This window comes from Cyprinodon variegatus, unplaced genomic scaffold (genome assembly GCF_000732505.1).
Source record: "Cyprinodon variegatus isolate N-32 unplaced genomic scaffold, C_variegatus-1.0 Scaffold197, whole genome shotgun sequence".
NCBI classification, from domain to species: Eukaryota; Metazoa; Chordata; class Actinopteri; order Cyprinodontiformes; family Cyprinodontidae; genus Cyprinodon; species Cyprinodon variegatus.
In genome coordinates, this window is record NW_015150650.1 from 891,527 (window position 1) to 912,224 (window position 20,698).

The following is a 20,698-nucleotide window of genomic DNA, read 5'->3' on the forward strand; positions in this document are numbered from 1 at the left end:
TATATATAAAAACAGCAAATTTACTCCCAAAAGTTTAATTTCTTGAGTATTTTTTTTTTTTACATCTTCTTTGCTTGTTACAAAGAGGAACAAAATTCACTCCAAAATTCACTCCATATACCCACTCTGTGTGTGGGACTTTACATGCCACTCCTTATGACAGTATATCAAATATCCTTTTTTTCCCGCTCTACCTTTTATTAAAAGGTGTGTTAACAGTAAGTGTATGAAACGTCTGACTGATCTTTTCAGAGCTTTGGAGTTTTGCAGCTCCTCCAAAGTTATCACAAGCTTCTTACTGTAGCTGCCTCTGTGAATGATGCTTCTCATGCCTTGGATGTCATTCCAGGTTACCTTTCCTGATAAGTTTCAAGATGTGCCATACTTTTCCTTTTTAAGCAATTAATTGAATATATATATATATATATATATATATATATATATATATATATTTAATAGACCCTGCTTTAACTAACCCATACTGTGCGCCTTGATCAGTATGATGCTTTTGGATGGATGAACAGTTGTAGAATAAACATCTATATCAATCAAACTGTCTTATCTTTTCTGCTTTCAGAAGAATACGGGTGTCTTGAAGAAGGAGAAGAAGGAGTGGTGGAAGGAGAAGAAGATGGCGAAGCAGCAAAAGAAGGAGGGGGAGGACAAAGAGGAGGAGGAGGAGAACGTCCAGCCGGCGGTGGATCCTCTGGAGAATGGTTTCCTTCACCATGCTCAGCGGGAACAGGAGAGGATGAACGAGAGGCTGCTGAAGAAGACCTACTCCAAGAAGAACAAAACAGTAAGTGTTTACTTCCTGGTTATGTTACGTAGTTCCAAACCCTTTAAAGTCTGAACCATGAAAAAATATAAATAACATTCACATTTTTCAAAATTAGAATGTTATTGAACTTTCTGAAAAATCTTGTATAAGTTAAATTAGGTCATTTATTTGCATCAAATTTGATACATTAGGCGATTCTGTATAATCTTTTATACATTTTCTGTTCACTACATGTGTCTAAATGTTTAGGCTAGTGTTTTTAAAAAACAAAAACATCACACTGATGATGCAGAAGTCTGAAAAACTCATGTATCAAATATGATACACTTGGCTTTAAAGGGTTAAAGGATTGTAAAGTGTGGACTGTAGGTAGAGTAGAGGGCTGTGATGCTGAGGGAATTTGTGTTGCTTTTCCTTTTCTTTTCATATTTGGAATGAAATCAGTGGCCTTTCACTTTTTGCTGCTAATGTCATTTTGGTAGAAGATCGTACCGTGCTGCATCGAGTGTTAATGTCATTTACAGTAGATAAAACATTTTATTGCATTTTTTTGGGTTGTAATCTAAAAATTATATTTTTTCCCACTAGATAGCTTCTTAAAGGAACAGCACCTTTAATAATTCCACTTCCATTTTTTCTTTGCTTATCAGCAAAAAGTCTTGCCATATATTGAACTTTGTGGATTTCTGCAAACTGTCGAGGTTTGGTGGAGGTTTTTGACGACCCAAATGTATAGATAAGGAGATGAGTTTGCAGATTTAATGGAAAGTTCCAAAGGCAACAGGGGCAAAAATCCTGTGATACATTTTTTATTTAGAGAAGGAAAGCGGGGACGAAGATGTTGTGGAAGAGGACACCAGGGCGGCAGAAGCTTGGTTTGGTGTAGAAGGCTTACAGCCGTACATTTTTGAGCCCTTGCTTCGCAACGCCGCCAGTTCTGTTAGCTCTACGCCTGCTGAAGACACAGACGTCCATCCCAGTGAACACTGGGGTGTAACTCAATGGGAAAATAAAAGTTTTTAAATTTCTTATTTCAACCGTATATTAGCTGCAACATATGAATCAAGATGCTATGACTGAAAAAAATTTGATTCACAGCTGTCAGTTGTATATGATTGGCCGCATTTAGGTGTACAACCTATAACTAACTGGCATGCATAAGATAACGAAAAAAGACAGATTTTAAGACAGGATTTTTCTTTTAAATAGAAATTTTCTAAATTTTGGGACAATATCGTCTGATCAAGAGTACATTTATATACACATTTAAGCCAGAATGACTTGACATTTAAATATGACTTCCCTACGACTTTAACAGTTGATGGAACCGGATTATAAATGTAAAGTTCTGTGTTCCGCTATAAACTAGAGTTCATTAGAGTTCACTTTCCTTAATATAAACTTTGAAGCTAGGTTAGCTTAGCACCTATGAAGTTATGAATTTTACTTTAATCATAATTTTAAGACATATCGCTACTGCTGAATCACAACACATTCACTACTGTCTTGAAATCAGTTATTTCATTATGGATTCTCTTATTTTTAACTCTTAGAAAACAATAAATAGCCTGGAAAATGCTTTGTTAACGTTACCAACCACAAACTGTAAGAAACCTGTAAAGTTTAAAAGGCGGGATTTAAACTAAAATAAAGTAGCCAAATCCCTGTCAGTTTACCTTCTCAACTTGGTTGCAGCTTTAAAATGACAAAAACTGAACCACACATTCAGAAGCAGATCGACAAGAGAGTAGGAGAGGTGAATAAAAAGCAAACCACCACTGCAGAGAAGGAGCATGCACTCACATGCAACATATTGGGCAGCCTAAATGTAACTAATCTGCTTCCTTAAAATGTTCCAAATGTGTGTAGAAAGTAGTTTACATGGACATGTTTTAAATAAAGCTCCTCGTACGAGCAGTCATTGTTTTGTGTCCAGTTATCGGACTTTAATCTGCCGTCAGACAGGGAGCAGCAGAGATCCAGAAGACGTTTCCCATAAAGCGAAAATCAGAAAGTCTCCATGGCGATTATAGCTCAGAGAGATGTACAATGCTTTGGCTCCAGTGGGTCATTGTGTTTTTCCATGGAACATTATCTGTCAGTCACTGGCGCTATGAGCAACATTTAATACTGCAAGGCCAGATTTGTTGCCAGGTTGCACTAAAAGTTCAGATAAAAAGAGAGGGGTCTTTAGAAAGGGCAGCAAACCTTTTAAGGAGTCCCAACCCTTTGAAGATGTACCAGCGATGCTGAAGAGCCATAAAATCAGAGATGGTAGAGCGGAAAAAAGTTTACTCATCAAGTGAAGAATGCAGCTCTCCAGTTCTTTTTTATTTAGAGAAGTTTAATTGGGTATTTCTATAAAGCTTTTCGTTACAAGAAAAAAAATATATAGCTTTCTTATACTTAAGTTAGATTAGCTCTGTAACTATATCTATATGCCCATGTTATTAATTAAAATGCTAACCCAGTAGCCGGAAATGGGCCAGTCTGGTAGAAACAACCAGGTAATGTTTTCTTTTCAATCCAGATACACATTCACCAACAACATTTCTGTTCTAGGGATTTATTTGCAGGAAAGAACAATTTATTTTGTTTTGTACAGCTTTCTTGACGTTTCCATTCCTTAAACTGCAGCAGGGATCAAATGTAAACAGTGTGGGAGGAAAAAACATGGTGCAAAAATCGCATTGAAATGGAAGTTCAGAGCAATAAATATATATGATGCAAATATGCAGAATTTTGGTTTGATGTTATCAGGTTGATACAGTCTGTGGCATGATTTAGAGTCTTTTTCAACAGTTCAGCTTTCTGATGGCAGTGGGGAAGAAGCTGTTGCAGAATCTTCTCTGCTGTTCTCACGACTCTTCTCACAAGTCTGAGGCGCTGCAGCCTCCACACCACACAGTGAGACAGCTGGTCAGAACGCTCTCTATACTGCTTCTGTAGAAGGTCATGACTAAATAAATATCTAAAATGCATCAACAAATACTCTAAAAGGAAGTTCATATTGAAACATTTAAATCGATATTCATCAAATTTGGTCCAAAGAATCGAAATCGAACTGACTTGTTAGTTTCCTAATATACCTAGCTCTAACCACCAACATGTTTTACAGTACTTTTTTTGTGTGTGTGTGTGTAGAGAGTGTTTTGTGCCACAAATAGGGTTTTTCTATGGTTTAAGTAACGTCCAACCAGATCATCTTCCTCCACATGTTTGTTGTTGTTGAAAACCTTTAAGCACATCTCCCCAGACAGCAGCTAATATTCCTCCTCTGATTTTTTTAAAGATTTGAGCATTGTTTCCAGGCCCTATAAAAGTGTCCTGACTGAATTGGTGTTTTGGGAGTGAAATATTCTCTTCATTGAACTTATTATAACAAAAGAAGGAAACAGATGAGATCAGCTGGACCGTTCTGTTGGGACTTTAATAGGAAACCAGGCACACTATTTTTCTCTGTCATTAAGATGATTGTAAAATGTTTGTTTACCACTGAGCCATTTGCTTCCAGAACAGTTTGTCTTTCATAAACAAACTGAGAGTTTGCTGCCTTCAGGTGGGTTTACACTCCAATCCCGCCCTTATTTCCCCGTCTGCATAAGTAGCTTTCTTGCTTGTGCCGATAGAGAACTGCCAATATCCTAAGCTTTAAGCACACTGCTGAGCCCACAGAGTCTGGGTCTGTCCCACTGAGATAGCTCATTTATGTGTTAACAGTTTGTTTAAATGGCGGATGTTTTTATGCTCTCGTCCAAAGCCAGCATTCACTATAGGGCTGTTGAGGATAAGAGGGGAAACACAGTCAGGAAGCCAAAGCAAATAATGAGGTTATGTAGCCTGGAGGCCTCCAGTACAGACAAAAATATCTCTCTCAGATAAGATTTCCTGAGGAAGTTAACATGGCTGAAAAGGCGCTTGGCTGTGATATGTAGTTTGCTGAGAGAAAGTTTAAGTTGCTGCTGCTAACCTGCGCGCTCTAAGCTGCCGATCTGCATACCACTGCAGATATTTACTCTTTTCAGCTATTCGTATGTGTGATCAGATAAAAGGGAAATTGATTTTATAAACAGTTCCATAAGGAATCCCCCTTAAAAGAAAGGCACAAATGTTTTTCTCCCAACTTCAACATAAAGCATTCCAAGCTAAAGTACCTGCCTGCAGTTTTACTGGTTAACGCTTAGTAGCGGTTGTTAAAGTTTTTCTTCTGAGATATTTCCTTTAAATCTAAAATGACTGTGTTTGAAAAACTTTGAGGTGTTGAACACTAGTTTAACAAAATTACTAAATTCTCGAAACAAGCTTTTCTTTTTTTTTTTCTTCTTTTTTTTAACGTACGTCAGCGCTACCCAAGCTAAATGCTAACACTTAACAGTATAACAACCAAATGCCTGCATAAACCCTCAGTGTTTAAACACCAGCAGCTACAGCAGGGGTCTTCAACGCTTCCAAGGACCCCCCAACTGATGGCGAGATGGAGCCGGGACCCCCTAATTATATATAGTATGAAATAGTGTTGAATCAATATGGTCCTATAGTCACTCTATTACAGATGGAGTCATGTAACAAAAGTAATTTCGCCCTGGGATTATTAAAGTATTCAGATTCGGATTCCTTGTTGATGGGACAGGTGTTGTGAATGAAATGGTGTTCCTGTGATCCAAACCATCAATCTGTGCTTGGCAGATTGTTAATAAAATCAATGTGAACTAGTTTATAATCATTTGAAAAGGTAATAATCAATTATATCACTATTAAGGAAATAAAACACTGGAGGGATTTCGTTCCGGGGGGGAGTGTGCAATTAAGGGCCTTGCTCAGGGACCCAGAGGGGCAGGCTGTGGGGATCGAACTGGCAACTTGAAACGTTCTCAGATCAAAAGCGCACTGCTCTAACCCAATAGACCAACAGTCCCCCTCATATTTGGTTGCGCATGTACAAATGAGGTGATGGTATGGACCATGCTACCAGTACGGATCAGGTAGTGACACTGGTAGATTACTAACAATTAACTCTTGCTGCTGGCGTTGTTCCTGCCGCAGCAGTATTAGTAAAGGTCAGACCTTCTACAGAACTGGTTGTTAGCTGCCCGTTAGCTGCCCTTTAGCCTCCTGTTAGCTGCCCGTTAGCTTCCCTTTAACTTCCTGTTAGCTCCCCCTTAGCTGCCTATTAGCTGCCCTTTAGCTTCCTGTTAGCTGCCCGTTAGCTCCCCCTTAGCTGCCTATTAGCTGCCCTTTAGCTTCCTGTTAGCTGCCCGTTAGCTCCCCCATTAGCTCCCTGTTAGCTGCTCTTTAGCTGCCCTTTACCTTCCTGTTAGCTGCCCGTTAGCTTCCCTTTAACTTCCTGTTAGCTCCCCCTTAGCTGCCTATTAGCTGCCCTTTAGCTTCCTGTTAGCTGCCCGTTAGCTTCCCTTTAACTTCCTGTTAGCTCCCCCTTAGCTGCCTATTAGCTGCCCTTTAGCTTCCTGTTAGCTGCCCGTTAGCTCCCCCATTAGCTCCCTGTTAGCTGCTCTTTAGCTGCCCTTTACCTTCCTATTAGCTTCCTGTTAGCTGCCCGTTAGCTGCTCAATATCTGCCTGTTAGCTACTTGTTAGCTGCCCGCTCGCTGGGGTGAAAACAACACAACCAGATTATATGCAAATATCTCTTGGCCAAAGCATATGCGTTAGCTGGTGTTTTAAAAGAAAAAATTCTTTGCTGTTTCTTTATCATAGTGATGGTAACAGCAGGTTGAACCACTGCTTAGTTAATATGAAAACATGTCAGCTGCAAATTTCATTTCATATAGATGTTTAATTGTATTGAATTGTATTTTTATGTCAAAAGCAGCAGTTGAAGCAGCAGGTAAATCTGCTTTTGATTCAGCCTGAACAGATGTTTCATTTTACTTTTATGGTAAAGTTGTAACATTTTAAGTTAAAATACAATATTGTTCATGTTTATTACATGCGCAATTTAGTTTAAACAGTCCTTTTTGGTGTTTAGTGTGTGTCATATGGCTGTTAACCACATCCTGCAGAGCCGACTTTTTTTTAGCCTTATCTCTTGAGAGTACCCCGATAATTTTAAAATTTAGCCTTGTGAACTCAGCAAGTAAGAAATGGCTGGAACTAAAGAAAGATGAAGGAACTATTAGATGAATGAAAGCACAAACCCTCATTTTATGTCTACGTCTGCATGTCCAGGAGCTAATCCACGTGTCCTTGTGAGCTGTAAGGGAAGCGGGTTACATCGTGTACCGTACAGCATCGTGCCTTTCACCTTCAGCACGCCTCTAAAGGGGATCATGAATAAAACATCATGCTGAATCGCCGTCCTTCAGGATGGCCGCTGTGTTTTGCATTGTTTTCTGCATAAGAAAGCACCTGTTGAGACACTTATTAGTTTGTACCTCATGCTTTGCTCAAGCTCTTCATCCACGCACTGTCAGGCCAGACTGCTATCAGAAAGCCACGATCCCGCCTGCTCTGCTCTTACTGTAGATGGCTGAAGATTACTTCCTGAGTCTCATATCTGGTTGTGTTTATAAGGGCTGAGCCAACCGGAGGCTGATAAGATAAGCATTGAATGTGCAGCAGAGCTCGGGTCAGGGCTAACCTGAGAGCTGCCTGTAAATACTGCTGACCCCACGTTTACTTTTACAACTTTGCTGTCAAAAAACTGTCTTACTGTGCATAACTACTGATACTCATATACACTATATGAAAGGACATCTTCTCTGTTTTCACAATTCTATGTGGGCTGTTAAATAAGGAAAAAAAACGTTGCTAATTCCTAATAAGATATCCTTCTTTTAATGGGTAAAAACTTAAAATCATCTTTAGATAAACAGATTAGCACCAGCTATATATCTGTTTTATAGATTATCGTAGGACAGATGTGCTCTATCACCAGACATTAAATAACAGCTCTATCAAGTAAATATTTGAAAGGACAAATCCCAGATTAACTCTTACTTCATTTTATCTATTAATGTCTAACATAGGAAGCTTTGCAGTACAAACAGGTCATTAACCAGCATTATTTCTAACAGAACAATAGGTCATGTCATATAAGAGATGCCACTTGCATTACTTCCATGCAGTTTAAGACAATTGTCCAATATTTACAGGACGAAATGATTCTAGATTTGCTTTTGGTAAGGTTAGCATTATTATCTGTTGACATCAGTCTATACTTATCTTAATTTAGAGGAGAGCCATGATTTCACCTTCCAGTGTGTCCCATGACAGACTGAATGACTCATGACGAGGATTACTAAAGCTTCAGCTACCTGCTACTGTATCACATCACACTTCAGCAGTGTGGGGAAGATTACTTAAAAAAAAAAAAAAGCTAGTTATCCAATAGTTACTAGTTATATCTCCAAAAAAGTAGCTAGTTTGTAACTTAGATAATGCACAATGAAAGTAATCAGTTTAAAATCAAAATAACTACAAAGTTACTTTTATGATCTAAAATAAAAATGTGGTTATTCTAAAAATAACCATGTTAGATGTTATGAAGCCTAATTGAAAACTCAATCTAGAGGAGTCTTGAGAGACCGACCACCGGCTAATCAAGGTGGGATACATTTTCCCCCTCCATCTTTTTCAGCTAGCGTTCCATCCTTAGCGATACCTGTTGATCTGTAACAAGCTCATCAGCCATTGTTGGGATCCATCATGCCTTTGCTCCATCCGCACAAGCCTTCTTCTTCCGCTCAACCATATGGTGGAGCAGGCAGCTTGGCTCCCTCCATCTGCATTCAGCTTACAGACACCCAAGACCGATTCTTTAAAGGGGAGACGTATCTTTCCAAGACTCACTCGTTTCCCCATTCCTTGCTTCAGCATTTCCTTCTCTTATACTAACAGCATAAATTCTGGGCACCTCCGAGCATCGGGAGCGCTGCATTCTGGGCACTTTGGCGTCCGAGCATTTGACGCTTGATTTTAGGAAATTCAACTTTTGCCATTGAATTGTAAACCAATAAGAAAAGCTGATCCAGTTTTTGGGGGGAGACAAACACCACACACAGGCTATTATTGTTTCTGAAGAGCGGTTTGCATATGAAGAAAATGTAAATTTCAATGGGTTAAACTCCAAAGTAAAAAAAAAAAAAAAAAAAATGCCAGAATATTGGATTGTTATATTTAGAGAGAAATGAAAGACAGTTCTGATCATTAATCCTTTTTTATAAACTATGACGAAACAGTTTATAAATACCCAAATTAACTACAAATGTTAAAAGGTTCAGATGAAAAATATTTGATTGTATATTCCGGCACTTACAGTTTTTAACAAAAACCTTACAAAACTCTTTATATTTAATTCCAGCCGCTACGGGAAATCAGTCACAGGCTCATCGCAGCAGAGAGATTTCCAGCGCTGCAGGCTGGCGGTATGCTGGAGATCTGGGCCTCTGAACAAGAACTGCGTATTTTAGTAGGATCATAATCCTGATGAACTGAATGCACAGATGAGGTTTAGAAGTGGACTCTCTAGCCTAAAAACAACAATTTTTCCACATCGTCAAAGTAAATAAAGCCAAGCTGCTCTCTAGGTTGAAGCTACAGAACCATCAGAGCGCTGAGTATCCAGAGCGTTGAAGTGTCATAGTAATTTGATCACAGTTTGACGCAGTGTCCAAATTTCAGCGTTTAAGCGTTTTTGACGCCCAAAACGCTTTTGGTGTGAACGCAACATTATACTGAGGATAGGGAACTGAGTCTTCTACCTTCAGTAGCAACTTAATCTCTGAGAAGTGTTTCTGCACCAGATTATGCTTTGGTCCAATGCAGCTTAATGCTACGTTCTCACCTAAAGCAGCAGAAGCTGCTAGTTTCCATGCAAAGTCAATGGTTGACGTAGCAAAAGGTTCCACAGCGCATTCCTAGCAGCAGGAGCAGCACGTCATAAGCTGTTGAGCAGACACGCTGCAAACAAAGCAGCTGCTGGAGTTGGAAAAATTGAGCTTTTGCTGCTCAACGCGGCGCATCAACCAATCAGAGAAGCTGATCTGGGAGCCGGCAGGGAGACAGACACAGATCACTTCTCTAAAACAGTGTATTAAGGCCTAAATTAACTTAAAATGCTGAAATCTGCTGGCAAAAGATGTTCACTTTTGTAATCCTGGTGCCTGCAATTTGGATTACATACATGAAAAAGGCTAACAATTCCAGCCGCTGCGGGCAGTAGCGGAAAACCACGAAGAGGCAACTGGCCCAGAGGCTGCTGTTGAACGGGATTGCTAGTGACAGAGCACCGCTGTTATACGGGGGTCTGAGCGGCTCCCACATCGAAATGATATTTGCAGGCAGGATGGTAATCTTGATGATCAGGTGCACTTTCTCACTTAAAAACATTAAAACTACTTTTTACCCACTTACAAAAGGAAATATAGCTGCCATTGTTACATGCAAAGAAATGATAGGGTAGCTCCCCCCAATGTGGGACTGTGCAGCCAGAGCAGCAAAGATGCTTCAGCCGCACGTCAGAACTAAACTTGTGCAAGCATCAAAAATGAAGCAGCAGGCATGTTTTTGCTGATCTTGCTGCTTGCTGTGTGATTTTTGTCCAAAATTGTCCAAGAGTATCTCATCAGGTTAGGAAGTCCTATATCAAATTCCCCAAATAATTTGTTAATAATTGAAGTTTTACTTCAGTCAACTTTAAATGTTTATTGAAGGTTGACTTGCACCCCTTAAGAAGATCAGGGACAGATATGCAAAACATCTTAAAGTAATTATGTGCTTGAAAGCTTGTAAGTGGGAACTTGATAGAAAAGGTCTTTCTTGTGTTCGTCAGGTTAACTCTGCAATCTAACAAGGAGCATTATTAGATGAGTGGATAATGAGCTACTGTGCAGAGGTGTCCGCAGGCACATTGCATGCAGGAACATGTGCCTGTGTGTTTGTGCGTGTGTACACGGACACACAAGCATTCTTAGACAACATCAACAGAGTGGAGTGGGTGACCGTGACTTGTAACAGACCTTGACAGATAAATTAGCTTAGCAGCACTTGAAACATGCAAAGGCTGGCGGGATCACAAAGTACATGTCATCCTTTACCACATTGATTATGAGATCAGCTGCATGCCTGCATGTAATAAAGATCAATACCACTAAAAAGAGTTTAATTAAGTGATCAAATAATGACAAATCTAACTGCTCTCAGCAGCTTCCTTATATTTCAATATCAGACAATGGAAAGAATGAATTCATGCTACTATTGTACGGTACAAACATTTCTTTTATCTTTTAACGTTTTTGCCAACATAACATTCCTTAAAGAAATGGTTTTGTTTATTTTATTCTGCAAATGCTTTATCCACAGCTTGCATAGATTTTCATTTCCAGTAATTTATTGAAATTCTGTGGGCCAGTTATGGGGAAAATGGGGGAAAAAAAGCATATGGAGCCGATATTGATTTACAATATGAAAATAGCACAATGATACAAATGTTACATGAGTCTCTATTTAGGCAAACAAACAAAAATACCTTTAGTAAAAAAAATGTAAAATTAAATGGATAGAAATGCATGCATTTTGCTTTATCTCAAGGCATGGCTGCTGAATGCACTAATCCAGCGGTCCCCAACCACCGGGCCGCAGACCGGTACCGGTCCGTGGGTCATTTGGTACCGGGCCGCACAGAAAAAAGTATTTTGAAAAATATAAAAAATTGCGGTATTCTCTCCTAATTAAATCAGTCGGTGCATCTGTGCCTCTTGACACAGGTTAATTCAGTTCAAGACTCATCCTATCTATAACATCCTATCTTTGTGAAGCGGAACTTTCTGCGGTTACAGCGACCAAAACAAAGCTACGGAGCAAAACGGAAAACAAGAACAAAACTCCGCCGGCAATTTCCCCCAATAAAACCAAAAGGGAACCGCCTGGTTTTTTTATTTTTATGCTGTTTCTATTTGATTTTATGCCAGTCATATCATTTTACTTAATCGTACCCCCCAGCTAATCAATCTGCATCGGCCCATATAGATATAAGAAAGATATGCTAATGTTAAAAGAATATTGGCCAGCGGATGCATCAGTTTCCAACCTGCTCCTTTGTTCCTGATGAAAAGTCGAGATTCGCTTTACAAAAATACACCCAAAAACACAATAAATACTGGAAAACTGTTTGTTTAATATGTCAAAAGTAACAGGAACCATCATATTTGATCGATAGTAATACGGATTAACCTGCAGGAGGTACGTACATCTAAAAGTTTGATATCGTTTGATGAGATATGCTTTAATCTTTAATCATTTTCTATAGGAGTTCAAATTCTACCTTCACCAAATAATGGACTTTATTTTTTCTCTTTTTACTATTAAAGAGTCTAAAAACAATAAACCAACATGTAAATCAGTAGGTGAGATCTTAAAGTAATCTAAGAATCATTACTGGCCTAAAATGAGCATCTCTACCAGAAACTTATGAAAACTGATTATCGAAACTGAGCAAAACAGGAGGAGTTGTTGTGAGGCTACTAGTTCATTAAAATAAGTTGATGCAAAAGCCTTCTTTTATAAACGAAAGTCTTTTCTTTCTTTGTCAGTTTTATAAAGTAATAATATAAAGGCAGTACAAAGCTACCGCTCAAAACTCAGGAGAAAACCCTGTGAGTCTACTCACGGGGTTTTCTGGAAAGGTTCTCCTGTATGAAAAAGGTGTCTGGAAGTACACGCCTTTCGCTATGTGCAATTTCAAGTTTCCAAATTCAATCTATTTGTGCACAGCAGACAGCCTGACCACTGTGGATTTAGTTAGAGGAGCCAAACTCGTCCCAGTGGGTTTCCATTGGAGCTGCCCGTGTTGACTTTCCTCAGGATTTTGAGGGGAAAAGGCCTGGAAAGATGAGGGAACAGTTCCATTGGTGTTCAAATAGAGGTGGTGAGAGGGCAGAGACAAATTTCCCGTCTGATTCTCTGGGCTCAGGAGACGATTCAAACCTCCGGTCTGAACCCACATCAGATGGTAGAAATTGAAAAGTTACTTAAACTTAAAGGTGGAAAAGATTTTTGTTATGACCCTATTAAGATGGACGTGAGGTGAGTGTAAAAATGTTACCTCGGCTACTTCCCCGAAGGCTTCCCTCTCCCTGGGTCTTAGTTAAGTATCATCTCTTGGTTAGCCTTCAGCTTTACCTGCAGTTTTCCTCCAACTTGGACTCAAAGAATGAAGAAAAGTCTGCAACAGACCCAGAAAAAAAAAGAGAGGAGGAAAAGGATGATTGAAGAAACCCAGAAAACCTCTTCACCCGCTGTGCTTAACCGGGGGATTATAGCATGGGACGGTGCTCAGAGATTAATATCAGGCCATGTAAGGTGGCTGCAGTGTAGTTTTATACACACACACCACCAGTTTGAACAATTCATAGAGGTTGGAATGTTACAGGATTGCTTCTAATTGGGACAATTAGTCCTGAGTAGAGCAACTCTTCCTAACGTTGACGTCCTTATTGGACAGAAGATAACTGTATCTGATGTTGTTGCAGAGATTTGTTTTGCATGGTGGCTTATTTTGCACGCTGTTGATGCAGGGAGTAGCCTTTGTACATTTCATCGAACATTATCAATTTCCTCCTTCTGATTGCTTTCTTTTCCAACAATCTATTAAAGTAGGACTTGTTTAGGGCTGCATCGTACTCCGCTGTTGTATCTTCCGAGGAGTGTGTAGCTATAGCAACAAATATATTGCTCCGGGTAGATGTTTAACTAGAGCAGACATTGGGGAGAGATGCTTTATTATATCATGTGCTTTATGATTTACTGTCTTACAGTATTGTTTAGTGAGCACATCAGGAATGTGTGTAGCAGAAAGCCTCTGATGAATGCTGTTATTTCTGCTTTAAAAGCTAACTAAGGAATGAAATACTGTGGCTTTAACTGTTCATCATCTGACAAATTAAAGGATCCATTTAACAAACACCTAGATATAGTGATTGAGACGTTCTATTTAATAAAATATGAGATCTGCTGCATGGGATGATGCTTCAGTAAGGTTTTTATGTGCTTGCACATGTTAGCTTTAACTAAGAGTTTTCTTTTTGCATCTGCTGGTTATTTGAAATGTCACAGGAAGGGCTGTGCAGCCTTGAAGCTGAGCAGCTTTAACTACGTGCGGCGCTCTCTGGGGAAACAGGGAGCAAAGTGTTAGAAAGCAGGTCTGCCTGCAAGGATCATGAAGTTCTACTTTGTTTTATTTAAACTCAAAGATCTTGGCACATGTGTGAGTTTCTATCAGTCTCTGTAAAATAATACACATTTTTTATATTTTATTATTAAAATGATCTGTTAAAAATAAAAATTTTGGTTACAGCTTGTTTGGAAAATGTCCTTTTAGAATAGGAATTAATTTGCATTATAGTCAGTTTACTCAGATGGAAGTGAACAGTCAGGTGAAAGGGACGAGCCAGGGTGGATTTTTACAAGATGAAAAGGTCAGTAGAAAAATCTTTTTTTCAGTTCATGAACATTATGGAAAAGATTTTATGGTTCAATAATTTCCTTGTGTACACAGCAGAGAAACGGGATAACACTCCTACCTTCTTAACAACCACCCAGAGGCAGAGATCACCTTAACATTAGGGTGGAGGATGAAGTCTGTTTAAACCTTTAATCTATTTATAAAAAAAATATTATCCTAATGAACTTAGAAGTGATTCACATATTTATTCTTTTATTATTCTTTTATTTCCTAATCACTTGCTTGTGTCAATACTTGTTTATTTACAGTTAGTTAACTAATTAGTGCCTAACTGCATCCTAATTTATCTGATATTTACTCAAGTAATTAATTGTATAGTTAATTAATTACTAAGTACTTATTAGTTATCGTCTACTTGTTTTCTTATTTACCGTTTGCTTATATTTATACCACTGTTTACTGACTGACTTATTTACTTTTATATCATTTAATTCTTTAAGTAATACTTAGCTTACGCTTTATTTTGCTGACCTACATTTCTAGACACTAAACTATTTACTGTATTTGTCACATATGATGTGTTTGTTTACATCCATTACTACTGTAAGTACTACTTACCTACCTATTCATTAACCTGCTGTCTTAATTACTTTTGCTTTGTGAATTAGCTAATTAATTCTTCCCTAATTTGTTTACTTTTCTTACTTACTGAACTAATAATTAACCAACTGGCTTCCATACTACTTGCTTACTTGCCCAGTTACTTGATTAGGTACTTAATGATGCTTACTTAATTATAACTTACTTACAAATTCAATCACTTTATCTTTTCTCTTCCCTAATTACTTAGTTTACCTAATAACTTAGTTAGTTTAATTTCTTATGTACTTAGTCACCTGCTAACCTGATACTAGGGCTGGACAACGTTGCCAAAACTTCTATTGCAAAGTGTTTCTTAATTATATAATATAATTTCAGTACAAATTAAAACCATCAGAATGGTTTTTTTCTTCATGTTCGTAAATTTTCTCCCGTGTAACATTTAATAATATTGGTTTTAAAAGAAAAACAACATAAAAAGACATAAATCACTTAAATAAAGTCGGTGACAAAGCTATAATGATAAACTGTAATGTTTAATGAAATATAAATGTCATATCATATTTAATACAATTATAGTGTGACATATATTGATATAGAATCATTCTCCACCTTTACTAATATAACCAATGATTTACAAATTTAGCCACTTGTTTACCTACAGAACTACTTACCTATTTTAATGGCTCCTTTACCTTAAATCTTACTCACTTGAATATTTAATTACACATCTATTAACTTACCTGTTTACTGACTCCATTATTTACCTGTTTGTTCACTCGGTTGATTTCTTAAGCATTAATTATGAATACGTTCATAATAAAGCATTTTGGGTTCATTGATATAAAGTAAGTCCTTATATCGGCCATTATTTGATGTCTTTTTAAAAATGTCTTATGTTCATGATTCAGAAATGATGAACATAAATAGACAGATGAATAACTATGTGGGTTATTGTAGCTAATCAGGGTTTATTGTTAAAATGAGAAGTGAAAATAGTAAAGTAGTAACAAAAAAAAAAAAGGAAAGCAATGGCTTTACTTTCAAAAGTGCTGCCAGGTCAGATTATTTAGAAACTTAATCTAAAGTTTAAATCTGTATTGCGCTTTTATGATCATGCTCTTTGTGACTGTAAATGTATTTTATTTGTATCATAATTTTATGAAGCACTTTGTGACCTCTATGTCTTTGAAAGGTGCTAAATAAATAAACATTACTAACTTACTTGATTAAACAGACATAGAGGTGACCAGCATAGAACGGCCAATATCTGTCATATCATATCAATATAAATTTTTTCTAACAAGATTGTTAATATGTCTAGATATTCAATAAAAAAAACTTTCTTGTGAGGGCCATTATATATAAAGTACCATTAATCTGGACATGTTGGAAATTTTATTTATATAAACGCATGATTAAGTATCTCCTAACTTGAATACTAAATAAAGTTCTAGAGCTTTAATACCTCAGATAAGTATCATATGGCCACGTTTAGTGTTTTAGTATACATCACCCTTAAGTATTACCCTTTATTTTACTTTTGTAGATGGAAAAAGTTTGCAATTGGATTTTTGATAGACCAATATTTATCCGTATTTGTTCTGTAATAAGATGCTACACCTAATTTATTTATTGATTTTATTTTAATTTTCTTAATTTATTATTTATTTATAAATTAATTCCTGAATTAGGACTGGATTAATGCATTTCATTGTATTTATTAATTAGCCTGTCAGACATTAACTTTTTACTGTGCATTTAGTTTATGCTACATTTAGTGTTACTTACTGGACTTAGGGTTTTAAGTTATGTATTTAATAATTAATTACAAATTCAGCTTAATGGTTTTAAAGATTGTAGATCATCTACTTGTTAATAAAAGCTGGTGACTGTCCCTGAGGGACGGTGCTGAAATGTCCGGCTGCTGTGTGTACTGAGATGGAAAGTGTCTAAAAGTCTTTGTCAGTTTAGTTTCATGAGGTCAATAAGTGAGGAGGGATTGACAGCTGCCCCCGTCTTTAAAATGTTTTTATAGCTCTTCACTTAATATGGTGTGTGGGTTCGGGGTCAAGGGTTCATCAAAGCAGGACATTAAGCTGTGAAATGAGATAAGTGTTGTCACTCTCTGCTGCCATTGCTTTGCTTTTTCTCTATATGATACAACACTGACCCCTGCTGTATGACACAGTCATTGCAGCCGCATGTACCAGCAGGTGGGGATGCTGTTAACTCTTTAGAAGATTTCATTGGCTCGTCCATTGGGGGTCACTGTTCCCATTTGAAAAAAAAGAGGCTGCATGGTTTTTCTTTCTGCCATTTTGACTGTCTAGTCGAAGATATGTCAGATTAAAACCCCAGCAGCAGATGCTTAGCAGGTTTCCTCAACTACTCCTGTCGAGGGTTATGTTTGCTTAATACGGCTTTAAAATGTTGCCATGAAAGAGTATAATCAAAGACAGTGGGATGCTTTCTGAATCGTAAGGGTTTATCAGTCAGATATGTCATTAAAACGGTGCCGTAATGCGAAGCTACAGAAATCCTTTTATCTCAGAAATCCTGACAAGCACATCCTTCTGTTTGCATCAAACCAATCAGGCAGCGTTCTTAAACACAATGTATGTAAAATGTTAGCGGTTTGAAGGACGCCATGTTTTCACAGACTGTGATTTAAAGCCTATTGTTCAGAATTATGTACCTTCAAGGAGACACCATGTGTTTTGTTCCTTTTTTTCCTCTCCTTTAAAAGCTATTCACACAGTAGCAATTGAACCAAGGGCTGTAATTGTGTTTTCATGTACTATAGATCCTGTCATTAGGCCCCTGGGTCTGCAGGCAGTTATATGATGACAGCTGACAAGGGGGCGCGGCTCCTTGGAGGAAGAAGGGGTGGAAACTGAGGGGTGACGCTGGAGGGGAGGGGGAGACCACACGTACAAAAGCCACAATTACTTCCTGGACGCTCCCTGGAGCTCAGTGGTTGGAGTGTGTATGTAAAATGATGTGGGAGAGGCCATTTGCAAAACAAAGAGAGGGGAGGTTGGCTGGTGAGAAAGATTACTTTTGTACCACAGAGTGTATATACCCTCAGGCAGAAGGGTTAAAGTGGTAGACAGCCTTGAAAGACTAAGAAGAGCTGAGTGCAGATGGGTGTGTGTTTATGTGGTTGAACTCGACTGATGAGGGGTCAAGGTTCATCTTCTCCAACCCAACACCAAAAGTGTGGAAATGTTGGGCTTAGAAAGCGCAGAAAGAGTAAGGAAAAAATAAATTGATGTTAAAGGATTAATAAAATAATTATATGGAATAAAAACACAGTTACCCAAACAAGGAATAGCTACTTTACTTTACCATATTAGTAAATATAGCCGGGAGTAATTTTAGGGAAGCGTCAGTCTGTTGCGTTGTTCTACGCTGAGATGTTTAGGAGCCTCTGTGATAAACAAACACAATATAATGCCTTGCGGTGAAGCAGAAAGAAATTAATGAAGATATTAATTTTTAATCATTTTTGGAAAATGTGGTCAACATTTGCATGTAGCCTGCTTAAGTCAATACTTTCTAGAACCAGCGATTATTACAACCACTCCTATCTGTACTGATCAGCTCCTGCTTATCCAGGGCAGCAGCTTCAGCAAAGATTTCCAGACTTCCATCTTCCAGATATCTTCTCAGACATCTCCCCCAGCTCCTCTAGGAGAGACACTGTCCCTCCAGCTTAGTCTCCTTCCAGTGGGACGTGTGGGACACGTCCAAAACAGACGCCTGAACTGACTCAGCTGCATTCATACTCAGGTTTCTGACGTTCTAATTGGTGATTTCTAAAGGCGAATGTTTAGGTCAGTTCATTTATTTCGGTTCAAAGTAGGCGTAGACCCAAAAAGTTTATTCTACCTTCTCCTCATTGGTGTCAAAAATCAAATCCAGTTGATTTTATTTTGCAGGAGATCAAATTAAAAGAGATTAAAAAAAGCATGGCACACTTTTAAGACGATTATATATTAAATAAAATACTTGAAATGGTTAAACAAAATAACTTTACTCTCAATATTGTGTTTTAATATTGGCAATAATTAATATAAATATAACAAACATGAAAAATATAAACTTAAAAAACAACTAAAACAAAGCATTTTTATAATTAGATTTTTTGGCAGGGCTGACGCCATGTTGGAGTACTCCAAGCGGTGATGTCACGAGGTTGGGTGATGCTTTAGCTAGCAGTAGAATACATCAGCGTCTAAATCCCATTGCTTATGCTTTGAGCCCATTCAGCGTGGGACTGGACCCAAAAATATTCTAAAACAGTGCTTCATTTCTTCTTTTAGGGTTAGATTTTTCACATTTGTAACATAATCATTAATAAGAGTAAGACACAATTTTTTAAAATTACATTGGTTTGGTTAACCTTTTCATTTCCACTTTAAAATCATGAAAAGCTACCTTTACTTCACAGTGTAACACTAATTCAGTTTGATTTATCACAAAAAAAAACTATGAAAATACATGTGATGGGAGTTAATAAAAAGGCAAATATTTAAAAAGGTTAAAGGGTATGAATACTTTTGGAATTCACTCTCCTTACAGTATTACAGTACTTATATGCTGTATTTCCAACACTCCCTCCATTTTCCATTACCATTGTGGAGTTTAAGCCTCAGTTTCCTGGTAGTTCTTGAAAGAAAGGGTTCGTTTGAGTAGAAAATGAGAAGATTTATTGGATTAAGGTAATTATGGAACCTTAATCTTTTGAAGAGTGAGGATGATAGTTGTTCATTCCCTCAGAGGCTGTTTATACTTTTTTTTTTTCTTTTTGGAATAAAACCAAAGAATTAAGTCTGCAAGAGTCTTTCTAAATGACTTGAAGCGTATTCACATAGTTAGACACCGCACACTGAGAAACATCACACAGTAATTGGGACATATGTCATGTGATTGAAGTCAAAGGCCAGACTAAAAGTGGAACAGTGAAAAGCAGACATAACACCCCCAATTAGCAGTGTGTGATTGCGGCACTGATTGGATAATATCTGAGCGGTGCAGTGAGCTGTGAGAATGTTTTGCAGGGTCACAAAGCTGAATTAGCCTGGCCTCCTTTAGTTTAATTAATGACCCAGTGGTAGCAACATAGCTGCTTGTTAAAATAGGGTCTCATCTGATGCTGATATTGAGAAACAGCTATCACAGGAACCTAGCTTCTAGTTCTATGGTCAGCTCCCATGGGGGTTGATTTAGCAAATAACCTTTTGAAACTTTAACCTCTGACCTTTACGACTGTCTCGGTCACATAGGGGTCTTGCATTCAGTGCCCTGTTGATTGTATGACACATTAGGCCTGGGTTGAAATCATTGTTGGGGGGGATAGAAACACACACTCATATACATAAATCTCATTAAAGATTTTAGGGAGACCTTAAATAAATAATCAATCATAAAGATGGACTAGATCAGAGCTCTTCAACAGGGGGTCCGCGACCCCTAGGGGGTCCGCGGAGGTACTGCATGGAGGTCGCGAAAGTCTTGGTTGATTACTTTTTTTTATATTCCCTCCTGCAATTTTTTTGCACTAATTAAAATGTCTTTAAATACACATTAACATGAATTCAACACACCGTAGTAAACAGATAAATGAAAGCAGAAGATGTCTTTCACTCATTAATGCAGACATTCAGCGACACACAGGAGCTCTTTCAAGCTGGACACCGTTTCATTCACAACACCTGTCGCATCAACCAGGAATCAGAATCAGAAATACTTTAATAATCCCAGGGAGAAATTACTTTCGTTACATGACTCCATATGTAATAGAGTGACTATAGGACCAGTTTGATATAACACAATTTCATACAATATATATAATTAGGGGGGCCCGCTCCATTTCGCAATAAGTTTGGGGGT

General features: G+C 37.9%; 1 protein-coding gene across 8 annotated transcripts in view; it reads left to right on the forward strand.

Annotated features, from left to right (window-relative positions):
* The window catches only part of LOC107087863 (autism susceptibility gene 2 protein-like), a 445,596-nt gene that overhangs the window by 148,849 nt on the left and 276,049 nt on the right, over nucleotides 1-20,698 (forward strand). For all 8 annotated transcript variants that reach the window (XM_015379664.1, XM_015379659.1, XM_015379665.1 and 5 more), the window contains exon 2: nucleotides 578-799. In XM_015379664.1, the coding sequence (XP_015235150.1) occupies nucleotides 578-799 (222 nt within the window). The remainder of the gene's footprint in view (nucleotides 1-577; nucleotides 800-20,698) is intronic.